At 44.7% G+C, this 17,784-nt stretch overlaps 1 protein-coding gene across 1 annotated transcript; it reads right to left on the bottom strand.

Annotated features, from left to right (window-relative positions):
• Positions 1 to 3,156: 3,156 nt before the first annotated feature.
• On the bottom strand, positions 3,157 to 17,711 carry CUNH1orf131 (chromosome unknown C1orf131 homolog). The gene is made up of 7 exons (XM_055308768.1): positions 17,582 to 17,711; positions 16,355 to 16,701; positions 6,470 to 6,526; positions 5,456 to 5,551; positions 5,226 to 5,312; positions 4,656 to 4,711; positions 3,157 to 3,449 (listed from the first exon to the last, which is right to left on the bottom strand). Exons 1-7 carry the CDS (start codon positions 17,667 to 17,669, stop codon positions 3,311 to 3,313), a joined length of 870 nt encoding a protein of 289 aa, XP_055164743.1. The 5' UTR covers positions 17,670 to 17,711; the 3' UTR covers positions 3,157 to 3,310.
• Positions 17,712 to 17,784: the final 73 nt, after the last annotated feature.

Genomic DNA, 17,784 nt, shown 5'->3' on the forward strand with positions numbered 1-17,784 from the left:
ACAGTCTTAAGCAGATTTGAAATAAATTCTTTTGACACTGCCAACAACTTAAAGACAAGGCATGGTCTGTAATTACTGTTCAGCAGCAAGGCAGGCCTCTTTCCCTGCAGGCCCTGATTGCCAGTGGATGGCCGGGGCAGAGGCTGCAGGCCACCCTTTCTCTCACCTAGAAGGTCTGGGCCTTGTGAGGTGCCAGTGTCAATATGGCCACATTACATGTGCCCATGAGATCTTGAGGTGATTGCATGACTCAAGAGGATAGGGTCCATCTCAAACAATGGGGAATTTGTGCATTAATTCTTGCAAGGGGCAGCAGGGCTGGAAACTGATAACAGGTAACATATGGTTTAGATACATCCATGAATAAACACTGATCAGAGGTTACATGGAACAGATTTGGGGAGGACATCCTTATAACCTATGAACACCCAGGAGACTGACCAGCCCCTTCAACCACACAGACTGAACCCAGGTGTGTCTGACCTGAAATCTCTGTCCCTTGTAGCCTGCCTAAAACTATGATCCTCGGGAGCACCCATGTCACATGCCTCTCAACAGCCCCTTTGGCCTGGACTCATAGTTCAGCTACCCGCTGGATCCCCAGATGACTTACCTGGGTAGTGATGATTGAGATGAGGCAGCAGGGCATTTACTAGAGGGTGCTCTGTGGATTACCCCCCTTGGAAGCAAAGGAAGCAGGACTGGCCACAGAGTTTAAGCTGTACCACAGACCCAGTAAAGGCCTCGGTCAGTCTAGGCTGGGAAGTGAGCACTGGGTTTTAACATCCCTAACTCAATCCAGCACAGACTATGGGCCACCCCAGAGTGGGGGGCAGGTGAAGTGATCCCCACTCAGAACAAGGAAGTAGTAAGTATTCATTCCTGAAAGGGGATCTGAGACCACATGGCATTCACCCATCATCTCTGTACCACAGATCTATGCTTCACTGAAGTCTGGGGAGCAGCTCTTCCAGAATTCCAGTGAGGGAAGCTCAAATAAGGCTAGGGATTCAAACTACTTGTCCTGCCACTGTAGCTAGTCTTGGAGCTTCGAGGGACATTCACTGTCTGCCTCTTCTCCCACTTAGTCTAGACTCCACTTGCCCTCACCTAGTCACCCTCTGCTATCCTGGGGGTCTGAGCCTCAGGTCACCAGGCCCTTCTCACCCAGGGTTGCTGTATTTGTCTATTGACTATCAAAATCAGGCAAAAGGAATATGAAGAGATGCCTGAGGGGACTTCCTGGGTGCAGACTGTTCCCTGCCCTCACTGGGTGACAGCAGCCTTTATCTCCACTTGATGGTCACGGTCAGCCACCCCCACAAGGTGGTGGCTCTTCTTCTCTGGACTACTGGGTATTCGGTGGGACATGTGCTGTACTGTTTCTTCCTTTGGGAAGCAGGGTCTCCAGGTCTGTGGGGCCGAGAGTTGTGGAGACAGGAAACTCAAGGTCCCTAGATAGGTCACTGGGAATAATGGTAAGTGGGTTGAGCAATGGTTGATCTGCCAGATGTGGCCAGGACTGGAAGAAACCCTTGCAAAGGGGAAATGGCAGTATGAAAACAGTAAGGGGACACTTATCCACTGCACTGAAGCTCATGTCCATTTCCTTTGTGGCTGTTGTCAGAATCTTCGTCATAACCATCTTCCTCTGAATGACTGTTTTTCATGGTGGCTTCTTTCTGCTGCTAGTATTGCTGGAAGAGACTTTATCAGCGGGGAAATAAAAAGCATGGTCTTAAGCATGATCACCGGCCCCTAAAATAACAGGTTTCTCTTAGTCCCTAAACATCTGAGTATTTCTAGAGCACCCAGTGGTAACAAAATCATTCTTTAAGTATTAATTCAATAAATTATAAAGTGAAACTAAAACAAGGTAACATACTTAGAACTTTTCCAGAACTGACCAGCCTGTGGCTGTGGTCCGGAGTCCCAGTGCTCAGCTGTCTGAGCCACGTGGCTCATGGAGGGCAGGGTGAGGGAGGCTGCCTCAGACCCTGGGCTCTCTCTAGAGAAATGGAGTCAGACTGCCCCAGGAATCACTCTGATAGGTCACTTCTAGCTCCTGAAATGTTTCCTGGTGCTTTGTCATGCTTGGGATCTTCTATACCTTTTTTTTAAAAAAAAGAAAAATCACTCTTAAAAACTGCCGAAACGTATATCCTGCCAAGTAACACCTTCCAAAATAAATTTGGAAAAGAGGACATGGATTCCACTCTTGCTTCAGTTCAGAACTTTCCTGGAGCTCCTCATTTGGCAATGCCTTTGGAGTCAAGTTCTGACCTGGACAAGAACATCAGCCTTTGTTTTGACCAGAACTATTTACTAGGTTTGGATCAGAACTTTTTGGTCATAAAAAAAAGTCAAAATTAACACCACTGAAGACTTTTTTTTCTTAATGCGTCACAAGCTTGGAGAAGTTCCCAACACCCTCAGCAAGGGCAGTATCATTAAAAAAATAAACGTTTAGCCACCCGAGGTGATTATCTTGAAGGAGATAACATTAGCATAGGTGTCCATACCAGGACATGAGTTAAAATCTCTGCTGTGTTAACAGTCACAGCCACATTTACTACAAAGTTGTGTTTTGTTTACATAACTTCTTAGGAAGGACATTTTATACAGTGGGGAAGCTAAAACTTACAACTGTTTTTCCTATAAAACAGCTGACGAATATTCACACTCTTGATCTCTTCATGATACAGTATCATTACATCACTTTTAGAAAATAAAAGGCAATTTGGAGGCACCTGTGTGGCTCAGTTATTAGTTAAGTATCTGACTCTTGATTTTGGCTCAGGCCATGATCTCAGGGTCATGGGACCAAGCCCTGCTCCATACTCCATGCTGAACGGGAGTCTGTTTGGGATTCTCTCACTCCCTTTCCCTCTGCGCCCTCTGCCCCATTCGTGTGCTTGCTCTCTCTCTAAAATAAATCAATCTTGAAAAAAAGAAAAGGCAATTTAAAGCTAATCATTAGCATTTACAAATCAATAAATGATCACGTTTATGAAAAATTACATTACAAGCAAATGTACAAAACACCAGGGAAAACGAATCTAGCATAAATCTTGCTGGAGAAGATTAAACAATCTTTTCAATAGATTTGAAAAGCACTGCTGTCCCTTCTCATGCTCATCACTGTAAAACAGACACTTAAGAAACGACAAATTTTATTATTTCTATTTGACGTTTTTTTCCCTAAAATAGAAAAGCAGTCTATGAAATATGAAATAAATAAAAATAATCTGGAAGTTTTGTGGGAGTCCAGTTTCAGTACAACGTTCTTCCCTTTATTTTATGAAGTATTTCATTTAGCCACTCGAGATGAATTTATTTTCTTGATATCAACCTGGCTCAAAATCAGGGTCCCATTTTTGAATTTTCCAACCTGCCCAATCCGTCCATTTGACAAAATACTGGGAGCTGATTTCTTCTTTTTGGATTTCCTGCAGTTAAAGGGAGAGAATAGTATTAGAGTTAAGCTTATGAAGACGGATTGCAGCACCATCAACCAGGTGACTGTGGTCTGCTCCTGCAAGCTCCTGGGATCCTCCCGTGCACACCACCCCCACTGCCCTACCGCAACAACCGCCTGCCTTCCTGTGGTCCCTGAAACATGCCAGCTGCCTTCCTGTCTCAGGGCCTTTGCACTGGCTTCTTCTTCTTCTTTTTTTTTTTTTTTTTTAAAGATTTTATTTATTTATTCACGAGAGACACAGAGAGAGAGATAGAGGCAGAGACACAGGTAGAGGGAAAAGCAGGCTCCATGCAAGGAGCCCGACGTGGGACTTGATCCTGGGTCTCCAGAATCACACCCTGGGCTGAAGGCGGCGCTAACCTGCTGAGCCACCAGGGCTGCCCTGCACCGGCTTCTTTTATGTGCAATGTTCTTCTACAGATCTTTCTGGGCTGACCCTCCTCTTCACTCAGTTCTCAACTCAGAGCCCACCCCCAGTGATTTTCTTTTATAATACTTTATTGCAACCTCTTCACAGAACCTTCCGGCACCTGACATCCCCTTGCTTACCTGTTTGTATGTTTTGGTGTGTTTCCCTCACTACAATGTAAGCTCCTCAAAGGCAGGGATACCCCTCGTGTGATCATGGCTGTATCCCCGACACCTAAGACATCTATATGCTTGGCACGCAGGGAACCCTCAACAGACAGACATATGTGGCCAGGATAAATGACCATCCGCATGCCAGCTCTCCAGGAGTCCAAGAAAAAGGTTAAGACAAAAGATGTCAATTTTGAAACAGTAACTCAAGGAGGGAGAGAAGGCATTTTTGAACAAAAGCTAAGAAACAAGCATGAAGCAACAAAATCAACATTCCGTTACTCAGATGATGGTGCTCCACCTTGTGTGGTATGGCAGAGGACAGTATACAGCCCCAGACTGCGCTGTCATGTGGGCAGGCTCTTGGGGGGGGGGGGGTTGGGGGGGGAAGATCCCCAATTCAGTTCTGAAGTAGCTGTTTGATCTGGGGCAATGTCCTAAAGCCTGTCTTCTCCCAAGACTAGATCAGAATGCACAGAGACAGTGAAGCACTCTAACAGGTCAGAAACACCAGGTAAACTCAAGGTGTTATTTTCAGGACTAACCAGTAGGTTTATCCGGATAACTCCCCCTAGTACCTGGGGATTTCACTGACCTGTCTTCCTGCACTCTCTTCTTCTTCTTTTTCTTGAAAATATCTGTGTCCTGGGCCTAATTTCAGGATTTAAGACAACATATATGTCAATAATGGGTAATGGATATTCAAAAGCAGACAAGAGGTTTGTGATCAAAAGCCAGGGAGACACCATTTACTTTTCATCTTTTTCTCAAGCAGGCATATTAAACATACACTCAATTTCATCCCAAAACTCTCTCAAGAGTGTGAAAGGTCATTCCAGAAAAGACTTACAGGAGAAATATGAAATCTTCCATTTTAGGGGAAAGGGAGGGAGCACAGCATTCCACCCCTCTGTGGCCCCTATGTTCTATACAATGTAAAATACAACAGAGGAAAAAGATCACAGCAGTTTACATGATCTGCTGGCTTACCTGGCTACTGTTATAGAATGCAACTGACCTGAATGGGTCGGGGAAGATAATCATTTCACCCTCCATCTTACTGTGGTCTACACTGCTTCCCAGGTAGTAGGTCCAGCATTTCCCTGTGGCCAACCACAGGCAACTTCCTGCTCTAGCTTAGTAACAAAAAGGCTGTTACTCGTACCATTCTCTTTTCTTCTTCCTTTGCTGCCTTTTTTCCTTTGATCTGCTCCTGCAGAACCTTGTAATTCACATAACTGTTTTTGGGAGGCTGAAATCCAAGGGGGAAAAAAAGCCAAGAGATAATCATTTTTTATTTTGCAAAGATCTCTCGGTGACCCCTGTCCTCCCTTGCCCTGGGATCTCCCCTTCCTGTATCCTGTCTGCTGATGGAAGACAGAGGCAGCCCCTCACCTTGGCACCCAGCATGATGGCACGTTCCCGTTCCAGGACTCGTTCCTTTCCCTTTCCATAACCTGAGATCCCGAACCGGTGCACTTCCAAGCGAGCCTGTGGACACAGACCGGAATCAGATCCAAGTGCATCCCAGAGACTCCAGAGAAGAAATACTCCCTTGGAGCAACACACATCAGACATCAGGATGTGCTGTGGCAAAAACTCTGTTGTGCTGTAGTTTGCGGAGCTTTGTGGAGGTCTTAACAATAATCTCATACCATAACCTCACAACACACGTTCTCCCATGTTGAATTTTGGATAGCAGAAGCAAAGACTCAGTAGCACACAAACTAGCAACAGAACTAGGACTGAACGCAGAGTTCTGTATACTCTGGGGTGCTCTCTGAAACAAGCTATTACCCTAATGGGCAAGAATTTCGACCTAAAAGTACCTCTCCAAACACTCTTACTCACACCAAGAAACCATTTCCTATAGCAGCTTCAAACACAGATCTATGTTTGTCTTTTTTTTAAAGATGCTTCAGAGGAAAAGAAAAAGCCACTGAGGCCACTCTTAGCAATTGAGTTACCTCCTCCTTTTTTCTCATGCATTTTAAAAACCTAGTTACAACAGGAGAATACGGGATCCCTGGGTGGCGCAGCGGTTTGGCGCCTGCCTTTGGCCCAGGGCGCGATCCTGGAGACCCCGGATCGAATCCCACGTCGGGCTCCCGGTGCATGGAGCCTGCTTCTCCCTCTGCCTGTGTCTCTGCCTCTCTCTCTCTGTGTATGACTATCATAAATAAATAAAAATTTAAAAAAAAAAAAAACAACAGGAGAATACACACATCCCTCCTTACTTTCTTACTTACCACTGCATCATGGGCACTGCAGTCACAAACCATCATGTTTTAAATGACAGCCTAATATTCATCAACAGATGTAGTGTGATTTACTTCAACCACTGGACATGTAAGCATATTCTTTGTTTGGTATTATAAAGCTGAAAAAAATTAAGTTTCAAACACATACCTTCTCTAAGTTAAATTCTTGTCTATCCACATCTTTCTCAAGGATACTACTTTTGATCTGAAAGAAAAAAAATTCTTATTAAGATCATCTGTTTCTATATCGTTGGAGTATTTGTCATCAACAGAGTAATCATATTTTAAAAGGCCTTGAAACTGGCCCAGATGCCTAAATACCAAACAATAACATAAGTATGTTGCACAAAAGCTGTAATGGAAGAAAAATGGAGAAAAGAAATGTTAAGGTCTCAGAGCTTAAGAAAGGATAAAAAATTATTTTAAAATACAAAAATAAAAAAAGACGATGAGACCAATGTCTCTCTCATAAATGACATGCAGATTCTGTGCAGCAGGGGAAACAGTTTAGAAGAGGGTGACTAAGCAGGGATTCTGGAGGGTAAACATTTTATACACACACACACACACACACATATATATATACATATATATATATATATATATATATATTTTTTTTTTTTTTTTAGAGAATAGTGTGTGGATGAGCTGAGGGGAGGGGTAGAGGAAGAGAGAGAGAATCTTAAGCAGGTTCCACGCCCAACATGAAGCCCAACTCGGAGCTCAATTTTAGGACCCTGAGATTATGACCTGAGCCAAAACCAAGAGTTGAACGCTTAGCTGACTGAACCATCCAAGTGCCCCTGAATATTATATTTAAATAACTCTTCTCTCCCTTCTTCCTCCCATTCAGCCCTTAAAATAATGGCTAACAAAACTCTCTTAACCTAGATATTTCTTTCAGGAACATCACAATTCTAGAAATGGTGGAGATTTGGCTTATAATTCCCAGTAGAAAATAATAATGCTGCAAATGCCTTCAAAGCATGACTCTTTACACTGATATAGCCACTCACTAGCTTCGGTTACCAATCCACAGAACTGACCAGAAGCTTGAGATTTTAAGGGAATATATTGTCACATCTGGCTAACAGCAGCAGTCACTACCCAACCCCATCCTGGACCAATAGGAAGCAGGCTCTAAAAGCTGTGAAGCCTCTAGAAAAGGCCCCCCTCTCCCTCAAAGGATAATGTTGAAGACAGATAGCCAGCCAGCCGCTCACCAGGGTGGGACCTCCTGCCATCCCGCTCAGCAGGGAGCTCTGCAATGTACAGGTCTCCCGGTCTCTCCTTCTCCAAATGGAGCTGTACTTCAGCTTATCCTGGTCTGTTTCCCCAGTGTGTATTTTGGGTGTGCAGGTCGGTCACTGAATACTTCCACAGGTGACAGGCTCTGTCTCTGTGAGGCCATACATTGATCTCACAGAGGGCTTCTCACAATGAAAGTGGATAAGGTGTGCGGTGGTAAATGTCAGTGAGGTCCAGTAAATAGGAAGACGTGGCCAGCGCTCTCATTATTAGCTAATCCACTGTGAAATAACACCCTCCAGCAGTCACCCCAGCACTGCTCATCTGCTGGCATGCTGCATGCTGACACCCAGCTGGACAGGTGGAACATGGTACCATGAAGGATGACTGCCGTGCGCTAAGCATGTGACCCTGTTCTGGGCTCTCAGTCACAATAAAGCCATCTTCCACATTATTTTACCAAGATTCCTGACTTTCGTTATGCTTCCAATTTTCTTCCATCATGTATTTCACAGAATCGAATGCCTTAGTTAAGGCGATGGGCACACAAAAGACACCAGGCACTTCCATTCCTCTATGCCAGAAAGTCTGATTTTGTGTTCCATGTCAGAAAAAAAATGATCTATTTACCTTGAAGTTAAAAAACCTTTTCCATTGGCCTGCACACCCAATCTATTTAATATGATAAACAGTAATATTACTTTTGGAAAACAAATTGCTTATATCTTAATGAATTCAGAATTATCCAGAACCTCAAATGCAAATTGTATGCTAAAAAGAAAAACTGTATGTGGTTCACAGATCTCCAAAATCCCATGAAACATTTACCTCCTTTCCTAAAAGTTTAAAGAGTTCTTTCTCTCTCTTCTTCCCTCCCATCCATCCAATGAAAGCAACTAATTGTCTTCTGAGTTGGAAATTTCGTTCAGGAGCATGAGATTCCCAGCAGTACTGGAGAAGTCACAGATGCCCTCAGCAGCCCTGTATCAGATGAGCACGAGGAAGGAGCAATCTAAGTGGACCTAAGTGCTGTGATAAAATCCCTGGCCACCTGTGTGACCACTGTGGGGCCAAAAGCCCTGTGTCTGGGGGTGAAACTGACCCATGGAGGAGAGGGTCACAGCCTCTGAGGTCCCTGCTTTCCCCTGCAGCCCCACAGAACACCAACTCCTTGCATGCAGGCCTCCATTTATCCTGGCTGTGGGGACATGCAGGCTGAGGGGCAGTGTGGACAGGGTTAGTAGGTGTGGTCGGTCACACATAGACACCTTGCTATTCCCTCTGTTATCATTTCACTAGAAACATCTCAGCTTTGCAGCTCTCGATGTTTGAGAAAAGGTTTGGATTCTAGGTCTTTTTTTTTTTTTTAATAATAAAAGCAAACATTTAGAAAATAATTCTTAGCTCACTGTCTTGTGATGCTGAGTCCATAGGCATGAACCCACCAATATCTAATATCAAAAAAAAATTTTTTTTATTTATTTGAGAGAGAGAGAGAGTGCATGTACAAGCAGCGGGGAGGGGTAAAGGGAAGGGAGAAGCAGACTCCACGCTGAACAGAGAGCCCAATGTGGGGCTCTATCCCAGAACCCTGGGATTGTGACCTGAGATGAAGGCAGATACTTAATTGATTGAGCCACCCAGGTGCCCCCAATATCTAACTTTTATTCACGGCTTTAATGACCTTTCAGTCCATTATTCATCATATATTGCCTGACTTAGAAATCATCAGTAGTTTTGCCTGTTTTCTTTTCCCTCATGCTCACTGTAGCAGGAGGCTTACTACCTACAGGCAATACTAGGTCCTCCCCTACTTCTTGCTCCCTGCCGGAAGTTTGGCAGGGCTACATGACTTTCTTTGGCCAAAGAAGTATGAGCAGAGGGGACATATGCCCCTTCCATATGGAACTACTAAAAGCCATTCACTGACTCCCCTTCTTCACCAAAGCAACTAACAGCCTTCTTTCTAGACGGTGGAGCCCCTATTATCCTGGGTCCCTAGATGAGCATGGTGTGGAGCAACACACTCTGTCCTTGCTAACCCTGATGAACATATGAAAATAATTAACTTTGCCTTCAAACCACTGAGATGTAGGGAGCATGTTACCAAACCACTGCCTAATCTATCCTGACCTGTAAAGCCTTACTGTCCCACACACAGGAAAGAGAAATGTTTGCAGATTTTGAAAACTTGCATGTTAGGCTCTGAAGAAAGAAGAAAGCTATAATACAAATAAAAGTTTAGGGGTGCGGGATAAAAGCTGGCAATCTCCTGGGCTAAGTGAATGCGTCCATGGGCTGACTTTGCTGACCACGACTATTTTCTGCTGCACTGGTTAGGTTCTTTTATTCTACTAGTTACATTGTCCAACCTTTGTCCAATGAGAGAGTAGTTCAGTAATTAAACACTCTTTTTAAAATTCGAGCAGTTCAAAGAACATTGGGAAATTTATTCATATCTTCTAGAAGGCAAATTACTTCAACTGTGTTACTCTCCTCCTAATACTTAACCAAAACTGGATTTGCTAAACAGGAGTGTTGAACAAAGTTAAAGGGTGCCCTGGAGCATGAAGCATTTCAGGGATGAGTCCTAGGGAATGATCTAGATATTGCAAAGGTTATGAGAGCAGTAAAGAACCTGTGGCAGTAACACAGGGACAGGTCTTTCTATCTCGTGAAGATTCTAGACCAGCGCATTTGTGTTACTAAAAAGATGAAGAGCCTAAGCTAACCTGCTCTCGCTCTCTCTGGTGTAGCAGCTTTCAAGCCAGAAACCCTGGGGTCAAAACCTGAGCTCTGGTAGTCACTTCACATCCACAATCCTTTCTGTGGAATTCTTAGAAAATTCAGGAGCTTTCACATTTGAGAAAGGTAATATTGTGAATGTACTGAATACAATATACCATTTTCACTGGGGGACAAGACAGCACCTCATGATTAAGTACATTCATATTTCTGCCGCAGTGTCTATGAATATTCATGCCAAATGGAACAAACAAAAATCATTCCTTAACCCCTTGAGTTGAGTTCAGATCAGCTTTTGCTGCCCAATAAATCTAAAACACAACAAAACTGTGACTTCCAAAGCTCTGGGGTTCTGGAACTGTAGATATGGGGTGACTGACAGTTTAAATGTAGGCAAGTATCTTAACGTCTCTAAGGCATCGATTTCCTCTGTAAAATGAAGACAGGGTGCATGAACTGTGAGGATCCAGTGAAATAATGAATTAGTGAACAGAAGTAATCACCTGTGATACATAGTATGCACAGGAAATCTTAGTTCTTAAAGTGATTTACTGCATGCTTAGCAGCAGTCTGCATGTACCTGCGTCCAGGCCATAAGGGCCAAGAGCCTCTTCTGATCTAGTGTCCACTGTTCTATTATTTCTATTCCCTCTTTCTCATCCCTTTTCTATGGAGGCCACAAAGAAGGCTAAGGTCCAGGACGCAGATGATGCTAAGGGTAGAGAAAATAAAATACTAAGATGTATCCCTTGAGCAAGCAACACTTGTAACATTTCCAGCCACACCTGGTGCTTTCAGTCTCAAGACCTTTCTTCCTCACAGGCAGCCTTACACTCATCCCTCAAATCCGGAGTCTAGGCCACCCCATCTTGAACCAGAACCACTGTAGTAAACTCCTAACCTAGCCCCCGTAAGCCTCTTGCTACTGCTTATCTACAATCTACCATACAGGGACCTCAGTGAACGTTTAAAATGTAAATCAGATCACCTCGTGCCCTAAAATTCTTTGTGGTTTTCTACATACTTTAAATTTCAAAGGCCTTGGCCTGTCCCTCTACCACGGCTTGGACTCTTCTCCCCTTTGTCCTACTCCATTAGGTTTCTAGCTTCCAGAACCCAAAGGCCTTTTCTTTTTCCCTTTTTTTTTTAAATATTTTATTTACTTATTCATGAGAGACACACAGAGAGAGAGAGAAGCACAGACACAGGAAGAGGGAGAAGCAGGCTCTATGCAGGAAGCCCGATGTGGGACTCGATCCCGGGTCTCCAAGATCATGCCCTGGTCCAAAGGCAGCGCTCAACCACTAAGCCACGGGGCTGCCCTCCATAGGCCTTTTCATACCTGGCATGACACTTCTGGCTCCTTTCACTGGAAAGCTTTAGCAGAGCCTCATGTCACCTCCTCCTGAGACTGCCTGCCCACTCTACCAAAAGGAGGTTCTTCCTATTAACTCTCAAGACTATTTCTCTCCCTCAGGGGGTTTAAAACTCTCCTTATTTTATTAATTTACCTGATGCTTGACTCCACCAGTAGACTGTAGATTCTATGAGGGCAGAGGACTATATCTCATTCACTGCTGGATCTCCTGGGTCTGGCAAACAGGAGATACCCAATTATTCATGGACTAAATAAGGAATATCATAACCTACTATTTCCTGTCAAACTACTTCTATAGTCACTGCTTTATAAAAGGGATATGATCAGTTAGTTCATTTGCAGGTTAGACAGTTGGAATGGGTAAAATGTTATATAGATGGTGGCCAAGTTCCCCGATTAATCCATTAAAAGGCGTGTTATGGGGAGGGTTCCCCCACATAGCAATGCTCCCACACCAGCTACAATTCAAACTAATGGTGACACTCTCTACCTGGAGATAGCATCAGATTACACAGGTTGAGGGCTCAGTCCTACAAGATGGCCACCCATCTCATTCTCCAGCTGCAAGTTCATGCTGTGACCTGTGTGTGCTTCTGACCAACCACCTACAGATTAAAAGTTCCCATGACTCCCTCCTTGGGTTCCATTAGTTTGCTAGGGTGGCTCACAGAATGCATGAAACCTGTCTAACTTACTAGAGCACTAGTTTATTATAAAAGGATATAGGGGATCCCTGGGTGGCTCAACGGTTTGGCGCCTGCCTTTGGCCTGGGGTGTGATCCTGGAGTCCCCAGATTGAGTCCCACGTCAGGCTCCCTGTGTGGAGCCTGCTTCTCCCTCTGCCTGTGTCTCTGCCTCTCTGTCTCTCGTGAATAAATAAATAAAATCTTAAAACAAAAACAAACAAAAAAGAAATATAACTCAGGACGAGCCAGATGGGGGGGATGTACAGAGTAAGATAATGTGGGACAGGACGAGGCATTTCCATGTCCTCTCTGAGTGTGTCAGTTTCCAAGCACCTCCACACCATCACCAACCCAAAAACTTTCCAAACTCTTTGGGTTTCTACAGAGGCTTCGTTTCATAAAGTATGACGGATTAAATCATTGACCACAGGCAATTAATTGAGCCCATTATTTCCCCCAGAGGTCAAGGAGATGGGATTGAAAATTCCAAATTTCTAATCATGTGGTTGATTCTCCTGGCAACCTGCCCTAATTCACTCACTATAGAAGATACCTTTACTGCTCTCATCACTTGGGGAACTACAAGGGTTATAGGAGTTCTGCACTAGAAATGGGGGACAAAGACCAAATATATATATATTTTGTATTAAAAATCAACAAACCACACCATGAACACCTGTTTCGATATACAATGTAGTTTAACCACAGTATTTACGGCACAAGCCTAGGGAAAGAAGGTCATTTCCTGGGTTCAGGCAGGGCCAGCTGGGTTCTCCAACTTGTTAGTACCTCTCATGTATTCTCCAAAGACAACCAGCTGACTCCATGCAGGCTATCATTATCTTATTAGACATTTTTGCTGATTCCATGTCTGTCTGAACTGTCCTACAATGACCTGTAAGCTTTCAGAAAACAGGGGTCACAACTATCTTTTACCACATTATACAAACTCTTAGCATAGCATCACATATCCTAATTACTCCCAACTGACCGACTGACTATTCCTTAGCTGGCATTCCCAGGATATGCCATTAATAACTAGCGTCATATTCACTGCTATTTGTTTACATGTTGCAATGTAAACATCCTGAAGTCTTGTACAGGCTTACGTGTTTTTACTGTGTTCATAATCTGTCTCTTTAGTCAGACACATTCATGTGTTCAAAGGATAAATTTTAAAAAGGAGGAAAGGACAGAACGCCAAGGACAACTGAAAAATTTCATTAAAGTCAGGAAATCCAAAATGTCAAATGAACGGAGGTTCCTGAGAAAAGCCAACTACAGTGAAAAAGGGATCAAAAGGGAAGGGAAGGGCAGCCCGGGTGGCTCAGCGGTTTAGCGCCCCCTTCAGCCCAGGGCGTGATCCTGAAGACCTGGGATGGAGTCCAGGGTCTGGCTCTCTGCATGGAGCCTGCTTCTTCCTCTGCCTATGTCTCTGTCTCTCTCTCTCATGAATAAATAAATAAAATCTTAAAAAAAAAAAAAAAAAAGGGAAGGGAAGGGAAGAAGATGGGAAAGGGAAGAAAGAATCCAACAGCCGGCAGCAAATGTTCTATTATTAAGAGACAGAGAAATGCACCCATTCAATGCCAACATTTTTGTCCTATTAGAAACTTTCCATTCTAGAAAGAACCCAGCAAGTGTAAGAGGAAACAGAAGACCGAGACACCTGAAGAAATGAGGGAAGGTACTCAGATGCTTTGTTCGCTAAATTCTCCAAATGCAGAATTAGATATAATGCAAAGCCAACCTTTTCCTTTGTGTGGCACATAGAGAAAATACTACTCTTGGTAAGGTGCACAACAGTTGGCTGTGGTAATACCAATCACTCTAAGTTCCCTAGCTGGCTGAAGGGCCAAGGGAATCCACTTCCTACCCTGCCTTAACAGTTCCCAGTGTCCCATGTTTGGAGTATGAGTTGGAAATTGACCTAGAATCCTAGAATCAAAGTAGAGGATTACAAAAAGCATTTAGTCTTTGAAGAAGGCATGCTGGTGAGTGTGACATAAAGAGCTGGCTGAATGCTAGGAAAGATGACACAGATGGTTTTTTAAACCATGAAATAGATGTGGAAAGCACTGGACACTAGCATGTGATCACAAGTTCATCAAGAAGGATGCACGCCTGACTATCTTTGTGGTGGGTTGAATTGCTATCTCCAAAAAGACATGTCCATGTCCTAATCCCCAGAATCAATGAATGGATCTTACTTGGAAAAAGGGTCTTTGTAGTGTAATTAAGTTAAAGATCTCATGATGAGACCCAACCTAGATTTCAGGTGGACCCTAAATCTAATAACAGCGTCTTACAATAAGGGCAGAGGGAGATTTGAGACTCAAACATATAGAGAGCCACAGGCAGATGGAGGCAAAGTTTAGGATGATGCAGCCACAAGCTAAAGAATGCTTAGAGACACCACAAGCTGAAAGAAGGAAGGAAGGATTCCCTTTCAGAGAGAAGTGTGTCTAGCCAACACCTTGATTGTGGCTTTTGTGGCCTCCAGAACTAGGAGAGACCAAATTTCCATCCAGCAGCCCTAGGAAACTAATACAATCCCTTTTTCCTTTTATGAGACAAAAGTTTTTGTGTTTTTTTTTTTTTGAGACAAAAGTTTATAGGACATGAGGAATCCAACAGAAATAGAATATTTGGATTTTTGCAATATATTTAACAAAACTATAATATCCTTGTGGGAAAAGCTGGATAAGCAATGACATCTCTCTCTTGGCCTGAATTTTGAGTAAGGCTTACAAAATTCAGTCTGAGAGAGATTACTGCTCAGTGAAATCAAACTGCTTTCCAACAGAATGTAAGTTCCTTGAGAGAGAACGGTTTTCTCTCTTGCTCAATGCTGTATCCCGGTGCCTGAAACAGCAGCCAGAAACAGTTGTTGAATGACTCAGTTATCTCTGAGCACCGTCAAGCAGAAGGCTTATCGGTATGAAAAGATCCACTCAGCAGGCCTGCATTTCTCAAACTCTGCAGATTCCTAAGAAAGTCTTATTTTCATATTTGGCCCTTGGTTGGCTCCTGGGAGCTGACCAATTGGAATATTGTCTGATAAAAGTGTTTTTGCATCCCCAAGCCTTGAGCCAAGCCACACCAAGTCTGCCCAGATCATTTATTCTAACAATGTGATTTATGGAGAATACCTGCTTTTATTCTAGGGGTCTAGAGCTTTAGTAACTAAGGTCAGTCTGCATGTCTACATAACTGACCTCTAACAAAAACCCTGGACACCCAGGCTGGGGTTGAAAGTGGTTAGCAACACTTCCCACATACTGTCAGAGGACACTGCTGGGGATATGAAACATCCCATGCAACACCACTGGGAGGGGATATCTAGACACTTGCACTTGGTTTCCCCTGGCCTGACCCAATCAGGCTTTTCCCTTCACTAGTTTTTACTCTGTATCCTTTTGCAGTGGTAATTTGTACCTGTGATGATGACTACACGCTGTGTTGAGTCCTGTGAGTGCTTTTAGCAAATCCTCAAGCTTAAGGGTGGTGCTGGGGACACCTGGCACGGTGTGTACAGAAACTAGAAACTCATCTAGTGGTGCCTGGCTGGCTCAGTCCCTACAGCTTGCAACTCTTGATCTTGGGGTCATGAGTTCAAGCCCCATGTTGGGTGCAGAGATAAATAAAGAAAAATGTATCTTTCTAATTTTTTTTAATAAAAACTTTTTAAAAAAAAGATTTACTTAAGAGAAACAGAGAGAGATTGCACATGCCTGTACGAGCAAGTGGAGGGGCAGAGGGAACATGAGAAGCAAGCTCCTGGCTGAGTAGGGAGCCCATTGTGGGACTCAATCCCAGGACCCCAGCATCACGACCTGAGCCAAAGGCAGACACTTCACTGACTGAGCCACCCAGGTGCTCCCTGAAAAACTCTTTAAAAAAAAAAAGGAAAAGATACTTATCTAAAACTGTGATATCAGGGTTTTCACCATATACATATAAACCAACTCATTACCTGCATGTTCTCATTTTGATCTAGCTTCTCTTTTCTTTTTTTATTTCTGCTGTGAAATTCTATCACTTCTACTTGCTCCCTGCTGTTCTTCAGGGTTGAGGGTGATGCTGCAGCACAAGGGACTTCTGGTCCTGAAGGGGGTTCTGCGGGGGTCACAGCAGGAGTGCACTGCAGCTCTTCTTGGAGTTCCTTGAAGAAGCTGGAAGCACTCTTCCTTTGGCCTCTTACAAGAGAACCAGGTAGGGGAGCTGGCTCTCCTGTCACTGCCGCTGGGGTCCCAGCATCTCTCTTCTTCTTTTCTCCTTTCTTTCTGCTCCTTTTCTGTTCTGCTTCATATTGTGTTTCTCCTGTTTGTTCAAACGCAGAGTGGAAAAATAAATAGCTTTGGTTTTATCAAATCGTTAAATCACATGAATGCGCTTATGTGCAAGCCACGGCTATCCACACCCAGAAATACAAAGAAAAAAAAAAAAGTCTTATTTTTCTTCAAATGGGGCTGTAGTTGCACAATTATTTTTACTGTTTAAGCAAGCTCAGAATTCCGACCAATGGCTCCACGCTAAAACAGATCTTGCAGTATCAGGTTACAAATTTAAGAAATGTTTGCTCCTTAAAGTCCCTAATGCCTCGGCTCTCTGCGTTGTGTGAACAAGGGATGTCCTCTAACTTGGAGCAGGTTCTCAGAACGTGTGGAACCGCCTTCTGGCTAAAGTGCCAGGCGGCTGCCAATCTGTAATAACTTTCTATTTCCTTTTTCCCGGGCCAGATTAAAGGAGAGCACAGACTGGCCAGCTGGGTATTAGAAAAGGCTGTGAAAAGCTTTACGTGAAATGATCTAAGAAGTCTGCGGAGAGGACACCCTAAAGGACGGAGCTCGGCCGAGACGAGGCGGTGCCGACGCCCCGGGGTCACGCGGGGCTGGGAGGGTGGCGCCGGGAGCGCGGGCTTCCCAGCGGGCCGCGAAACGTGACTGGGTGGGCTACTCCGGGAGCCCAGGCCCCGCGCGCATCTCTGTGCTTCGGACCAGCACCCTGGCGCCCGCACACGGACGACTCGGGGTGTCTGCTCCCTGGATAACAGCCCGATCACCGCAGCGGTGTGTGCGGGACCCATCCAGGGACGCAGGTCGGAGGCGCTGGGGGCTGCTCAACCTGCAGGAACCTTTCGCCCGAACGCCCAGGGCGGCCCAGTCCGCTCTCCACGTGGGCTCCGAGGCCCCGCACTCACCAAAGTCGTAGAGGTTCCGGAGCAGGGCGTCCAGGAGGGTGCGAGAACCCGCGGGCGCGCGGGCCCCCAGCCCCCGCTCCTGAGCCATGCGGGCCGCGCCGCCGCGCTCGGGCCCAGAGCCCGCGGTCGCCCGCGGTCACCCGCGCCTCGCGCGACCCGCCCTTCCGACTTCCGACGCGGTGCGCGAGCGCGCGCGTCGCAGG

This window comes from Nyctereutes procyonoides, unplaced genomic scaffold, assembly GCF_905146905.1.
Source record: "Nyctereutes procyonoides isolate TBG_1078 unplaced genomic scaffold, NYPRO_anot_genome, whole genome shotgun sequence".
Lineage (NCBI taxonomy): Eukaryota > Metazoa > Chordata > Mammalia > Carnivora > Canidae > Nyctereutes > Nyctereutes procyonoides.